This window comes from Pyrus communis, chromosome 16, assembly GCF_041283825.1.
Source record: "Pyrus communis isolate YQ-2024b chromosome 16, ASM4128382v1, whole genome shotgun sequence".
NCBI classification, from domain to species: Eukaryota; Viridiplantae; Streptophyta; class Magnoliopsida; order Rosales; family Rosaceae; genus Pyrus; species Pyrus communis.
In genome coordinates this window covers 7603366-7610507 of record NC_142580.1, presented here as the reverse complement: position 1 = coordinate 7610507, position 7142 = coordinate 7603366, and the positions used below count along the sequence as shown (strand labels likewise).

The 7142-nt window shown below is 37.6% G+C and overlaps 1 protein-coding gene across 1 annotated transcript; it reads right to left on the bottom strand.

Annotated features, from left to right (window-relative positions):
• Positions 1 to 2101: 2101 nt before the first annotated feature.
• On the bottom strand, positions 2102 to 4888 carry LOC137746487 (uncharacterized). The gene is made up of 5 exons (XM_088687281.1): positions 4639 to 4888; positions 3472 to 3547; positions 3141 to 3211; positions 2749 to 2814; positions 2102 to 2557 (listed from the first exon to the last, which is right to left on the bottom strand). Exons 1-5 carry the CDS (start codon positions 4744 to 4746, stop codon positions 2417 to 2419), a joined length of 462 nt encoding a protein of 153 aa, XP_088543407.1. The 5' UTR covers positions 4747 to 4888; the 3' UTR covers positions 2102 to 2416.
• Between the last annotated feature and the right edge of the window lie 2254 nt (positions 4889 to 7142).

The following is a 7142-nucleotide window of genomic DNA, read 5'->3' as shown; positions in this document are numbered from 1 at the left end:
CTTGTGTACATCTGCGTAGCGTTTGTATAGCACGTGGGATTGAAAAATGAGATGGCTAGGGCTAGGGCCTGTGGCACCTTCTGCAACTCTTGTACATAAATTAATAAGCTTTCTTTTACCATGTAAAACCTCACAGCTCCTTTTCCTTCATTTATTTTCTCTCTTTCCTTTTCTGTGAAACTTTCTTTTACTTACACGTCTCTGGGGAAAACCCAGTTTTGCTTCTTCCTCAATTAATGTCTTTGATTCAGCTCTATTTTGCCCCTCGACGTAAAACTGGGAAACAGGGAGAAAGGCTGCTGTACGGCTAAGCATAAATGGGAGGAATATTAACTTTGAGAAATTTAAATATGAAATATGTGGTAAAATTATGTGTTGGAAACTTTATAGTTAACAAGAACCCTGAATCACATCACTAATACAAAAAACTTCGCGCGATGTAGGTTCTTCATTGCGTAAAGTCAAAAAACGTCACGCAAAAATTTGCCCAACGAACCTTCGTCCCGTGTCAAGATTATGAAAGCAAGGTTTGCGCGACGAAGAAGTGATCTACATCACGCAAAGTGGGTTTATGTGACATAGGTACGTGCGTCACGCAAACCCACTTTGCATGATGTAAGGTTGTGCGTCACGCAAAACCACTTTGCGTGACGCCGTCCCTACATCACGCAAAGTGTCCTTGCGCGACAAAAAAGTTCCATAGGTCATGCAAAGTGGGTTTGCGCGATACATAACCCTACATCACGCAAAGACACTTTGCGTGACCTATGGAACTTCTTCGTCGCGCAAACTCTTTTTTTTTTTTTACAAAAATATTTTTGATTTAATTTTTAATAAATATTGTAATTAAATTCTAAACGATAAATTAATAAATATTGTAATTAAATTCTAAACAATAAATGATAAACCAAGAAATTTTATTTAATTATAAACTATATGAAAATGTACATACAAAATAAGACAACCACTTGCCAAACGCACACAAAATAAGACAAAAATATTTGAAGAAAACAAAAAAAAATAAGACGGGACTCAAAATCAAAGGTAAAGAAACATAAATAAAAAAATATTTAAAAATGCGTAACGCCGCGATAATAAAAAAGCCTCCCACATGCATGAAAGTATCCGATTACATTTTAAGTTGATCTTGTTGGTTTTTGCTCTCGGGTGATTGTATAGTTTGGAGATGGCATGGGCAATACTCGAGGCATGTCCTTGCACGGTATGGTTTTGGCGGACCCTTTTGTACATCTGCGTAGCGTTTGTATAGCACGTGGGGGTGAAAAATGAGATGGCTAGGGCTAGGGCTAGGGCCCGTGGCACCTTCTGCAACTCTTGTCCATAAATTAATAAGCTTTCTTTTACCATGTAAAACCTCGCAGTGCCTTTTCCTTCATTTATTTTCTCCCTTTCCTTTTCTGTGAAACTTTCTTTTACTTACACATCTCTGGGGAAAACCCAGTTTTGCTTCTTCATCAATTAATGTCTTTGATTCAGGTCTATTTTGCCCCTCGACGTAAAACTGGGAAACAGAGCGAGGGAGAAAGGCTGCTGTACGGCTAGCATAAATGGGAGGAATATTAACTTTGAGAAATTTAAATATGAAATATGTGGTAAAAATTATGTGTAGGAAACTTTATAGTTAACAAGAACCCTGAATCACAACATCACTAATACAAAAAACACTTTGCGTGACGTAGGTTTTTCATCGCGCAAAGTTAAAAAACGTCACGCAAAAATTTGCCCAACAAACCTTCATCGCACGCCAAGGCTGTGAAAGCAGGGTTTGCGCAACGAAGAAGTGACCTACATCACGCAAAGTGAGTTTACGTGACGTAGGTACATGAGTCGCACAAACCCAATTTGCATGACGTAGGGTTGTGCATTGTGCCCACTTTGCGTGACGCCGTCCCTACATCACGCAAAGTGTCCTTGCACGACAAAGAAGTTCCATAGGTCACGCAAAATGGGTTTGCACAATGCATAACCCTACATCATGCAAAGACACTTTGCATGACCTATGGAACTTCTTCGTAGCGCAAACTCTTTTTTTTTTTTTTTACAAAAATATTTTTGATTTAAATTTTTATAAATATTATAATTAAATTCTAAACAAGAAAATTTATTTAATTATAAACTATATGAAAATGTACATACAAGATGTTCGAACAAAAAAAGAAAAAAACTACAATAAGTAGTCTTCTAGGTTTGATACATCAGACTACTGGGTATCGGATGAGTGAAGTGGCTAGGAGGTTGAAGGTGGAGCAAGATCATATGCTGGCATCGGGATTTGGAGACCGGACATCGCTAAGGCCCATACAATCATACTCATCTGCTCGCCCTGGGCCCTCATTTGCTTCCCGAGCTGCTTCATGGGCCGCAATCTTATCTTTTAGGGTTTCCACTTCCTCCGTCAGGGCAATGACCTATCATGTAGTCGGTCTGGAAGAGGAGACACCCGTCTCACAAACCCACACCTTCCCCATACCCCGAACAACCTTGCCATGACGATGACCAAGCTTTTGATCCAGGATCTCAACAGAACATCAATCACCTACAATTTATAACTAAACATTTGGTGGAATTGACAAGTAAACAAGGGAGCCAACTTGCACCCAAATGGCATGATTGTAATCTTAAACACCTTAATTCTGAACGAGGTACTTCACGTCTAGCATCTTGAATTTATTCACATTCAAATTTTCTTTTCAATATGGTAGAACCAGAGTATGGGAAGGGTACTACCTGAAGAATGGCAGCACGGACCGCTCGGGAGCATGCAGCATTTGTGCGCATGTAATGTACAATATCCTAGAGTCAGAACCAAAAACATAGTATTCTAATTAAATCCATCAAAAAGTGACACGATGAGTGCTCTCATTAACTTCAGATGCTCAAGTCTAAATGCAATCAACACAAACCTAACAGAAAGCTTAAACATGTAACAAACTAAACTTGATGAAAAGTCCAGGCCAGTCACCATGGATCCTTAAAACATATAGATACAATACAAGTAAAACTAACTGTCTTGCAACTTGCAAGGATATGTTGTTTACCGTACTCTACAAAAAAACACAGGAAACGGTGCACGAATCAAGAACCTATAAAATAAAGCAAGGGATTGGTTGAATAGTTACTTGTTTCAAGCTGGAAGTGCCATATCCAATGTACGAAGATGACAAGAGTGGTTGAACAAGTGACCATTTCTCTTTGTCCAAAGCAATTGCAAGAGGTTCCAAGTATATGTAAATCGCATAAAAGAAAGATATGAAAGGAATAACACATTATCAAAATTTTCTTTAAGCACCTCCCAACATTATGCAGTGAACTTGCGTTTATTAAATGAAGAAAACTACTGTGAGTGAAAATCATACATATGATACAATCTAGTCACACAAACAAGCATTGGTGATGGAAGACAAAATATCACTTCTCTTCAAAAGAAAGTTAACAAGCAGTGTTACATACTCTGTGCCAGAAAACCATCAGACAGTCCACCAATAAAAATGACTTGATGTCGATAATCACCTGTTTTAAATGCTACCTGCATGGGAAGGATAATTCTCAATCATCATCAAGAAAATTATATGTATAAGCATACAAGATAGACTCCTATAGGTGAGCACAATGAAAGTGAATGAACTACACTCGACAACAATAACAAACAGCATGAACTTTATATTAAATGAAAATTGATGATTTTTCGAAAAAAAAAAATGACTTATAAAAGGCATGAGCTGGAAAAAAGAGAACTAGCCTCTACTACGATAGTAACTTTTTTTGTTTGAATGCTGGGCTTTACTCTAAAATCCAAAATACTTAATTCTATGAGCAATTTAAACAGAAATCTAGTTTACAAGTTTAATCTTGCAAAATGTTAACCAAACCACTGCAACCAAAAGGCATGAAACTTGTGTTCTTGATGCGGCTCACTGAACCTTCCAACATTTTTTACAGGGAGCAATGTGTTTTATTGAACAAAAAGGAATAGGTAGAGTCTACAGAGTAGTAGACACAACCGAACCTTCCAACAACAGAACCAGGTAATTTCTCCTCTTAATTTCATAGATAAATAGCATCGAAACAAGTGACTTTGAAAATCCTATCATTCTTGAAATGTTGTTATCCCTCAATAGCTGCCAGTGCACTACTACACATCTATTTTTCGCATGGTACCAAAACCCATCCTAACCATCTAAGTTCTCACCCAAGCTCCAGCATTTCACCTCAAATCCCAATCTCAGTAATTGGCATAAACTTTATCCACCAAATTCAAATCTTCCCAACATCCGAATAACATAATTCAGACTAGCTAACGGTTAAAAATAGCATTTTTCGATAGCAAAATGGCACCAATTATCCCCATTCTTTCAAAATACCAATCTCAGTAATTGGAAACTGCTCAAAAAATACTTTAACCACCAAATTCAAATCTCCCAACTCACCATTAACATAATTCAGACCACCAAACAGTTAAAAATTTGCATTTTTCAACAACGAAATGTCACCAATAGCCCCAATTATTTCAAATTACCATCTTCCAAACAGAGATCGAGCTCTCGAAACTCAATCACTACTCAAATGCAGCATAATCCAGAAACAAAAAGCATAAACTGACATAAGAAACTGACAGACCTGAATAGGTTTGGGGCCGTAGTTGAATAGCACGCCACGGAACTGATTCTTCCTCACAACGGGGCCGGAATTGTCGCCGGAACTGCCCGAAAGGGAGTCTGCTCCCATCTTGACAGACCCGGACCGTTCCGACCAGCCCCTGATGACGCCGGAGAACCACGAACGGGAGAAGAAGACTTGAACTGACTGAGGGAGGACTTGTGGTCTCTGAAGGGAAGAATGAGAACACCTTAGCCTAGGGTTATACAAAACAAAAGGTCGAAATTTAAAAAAAACCACATTTTTTTCAATCCCGCCAAAATTTTAACACTTTACACGACGTACCAATACGTCGCGCTAAACGCTTTTGCGTGACGTATTAACGGGTACGTCACGCAAATAACCTTTGTGTAACGTATTGGTTCTATGTCACGCAAATAACCTTTGCGTGACGAAGATTGACGTCGCGCAAGGGTTTTTTTTTTTTTTTTAAATATTATAAAATTTACTGAAAATGTGACTTTACTGTAACATCCCACATTGCCCAGGGGAGTGATCTTTATATGTATATTCTCATCCATACCTAGCACGAGGCTTTTTGGGAGCTCACTGGTTTCGGGTTCCGTAGGAACTCCGAAGTTAAGCGAGAAGGGGGCTAGAGCAATCCCATGATGGGTGATCCACTGAGAAGTTGCTCGTGAGTTCCTAAAAATAAAACCGTGAGGGAATGGTAAACCCAATATCGTGCTACTTATATAATTTTTGTCTGGCTTAGGCATGTCTTTGTACTGTGTTCTGTTTGAATTTTTTAGAAACTGAAAGCTTGCTTAATTGTATGTTTATCTAAGATGTGCTTCCCATCTCTTCCCATGAAGCTCTAGCCTTTGATAAGGCCCAAGTAACTCTTTCACTGGCTTGAGATTAGGTCCTATTAATTTTTCAAGTACTGTAATTTTGCCATATATAATAGTTGTGCTTAATTTGCTCATATGAATAATTCGTGCCTTTGCTGAGATATTTGGATAGATGAACGTCCTTATTTCTCAAGGGGGCTTATACCTAGTGAAAAAGTGCTTGGGTGATCTGATCTCCCTGGAAACATCATAGATAATATTCTAGTTGTGCCAATTGGGATGGTAGCGCAAAGAAGTAATATATGACTCAAAGTATGTCTCGCAATTCACCTCCAATGTTTCTTTTTCCGACTTCTTCGAGAGCATGAGCTATCACTTCGCCTAAATAAATAAAGAAACCCAGTATTAAAACCCAAAGAGAAAGAAACTAAAAATATCAATGATGCAGGTAATGGCAAATGTTATACAGAAGTACAAGATTCATATATTCTACTAGGAAACACAAAAATGGCCTTGGTCATTCAATAATTTAGTCAAAATACACACTACGGAAAGTTTGAGCCCTCGTATGGCTACTGGAAATTTCCATAACAACAAAACAATTTTCAGTTTTCCACAAATATTGTGGTGCATGGGTTATGCAAAAAATCAAACGTACCATAACTAGAGTAAATACATAATCAAAACTAGTTTTCGACAACAAAAAACGACGATCCTACAACAAGCACAACATAACAGTGTCAATGACAATCCACTTTCCTCCTTCTTGCCCTTCCACGAGAAAGAAGGCTTTCTCTTTTTTTCCTTTCGAACTAGAACTTGAGAGAAACTTATATGCAAATGCAACCAAAACTTCTATGAGACAGTGTCCTAAGTCGTCAAAAATTTAAATTTCTTCACCTAGCTTGATGTATTTAAGTTGAGATATCACCACTTGGACATTTAATTGAACTTAAATATATATTTTCTGGATATCACTCGCAAAATTATCTGAACATCACTCTCTACTCACCAATAAAATAAAATCAAAATAGAGTAGTGGGTAAAAGAGAAAAGACAAATTTTAGAAATATAATTTTTATAACAAATGATTTTTTTTATGTTTTAACAACTCATTAGTTTTGTATTTCTTCTATTTGGAAAAATGGATTCTCTCCGGATCTCTTCCACCTAATCAATTAATTCGGACCCTTGAAATTTAATCAAATAGCGAAAAACAGGGTGCCCTTGAAATTTAATCCGGGCCCTTGAGTAGATTTGTTGGAAGGGATCCGGAGAGGATCCCTTTCCGTTTCTGTGGTCATTAAAGTATCCTTGTCATCCACTTGATTAAACAATCATTTATTGTGCGGATGTGACATTTTTATGAAACATAAAATGAATTGTATTGTAAATGACGGTTTACGCAGTGACGAAAAATAATTATATTTATGCAACCTGGTGAAGGTACGATTCCTACCGACCTTTTCCCTACTAACAACTAATAATTAATCCACTAACGTTATTGATTGTAAAAAAAATTGTATTAAAGAAGCGTTTGAAACAAGTCCACCATAGTAGTAAAACAGGCATGAGCAGCACTAGCTTTTGATGTTGTCAATACACTATTTACCTAAATTGTGTGCAACTGGCAAACTAGGCGCACAACCCAGCTAGGTGGGTCACGGGTGA

What these genes read in the sequence shown, in the direction of transcription:
- LOC137746487 (XM_088687281.1), bottom strand. Translation starts at nt 4,746, where the DNA reads ATGGGAGCAGACTCCCTTTCGGGCAGTTCCGGCGACAATTCCGGCCCC. An exon ending in ACGGCCCCAAACCTATTCAG is followed by an intron (nt 3,548 to 4,638) that starts GTCTGTCAGTTT and finishes CTTCCCATGCAG; the next exon opens with GTAGCATTTAAAACAGGTGA. An exon ending in TCCGTGCTGCCATTCTTCAG is followed by an intron (nt 2,558 to 2,748) that starts GTAGTACCCTTC and finishes TATAAATTGTAG; the next exon opens with GTGATTGATGTTCTGTTGAG.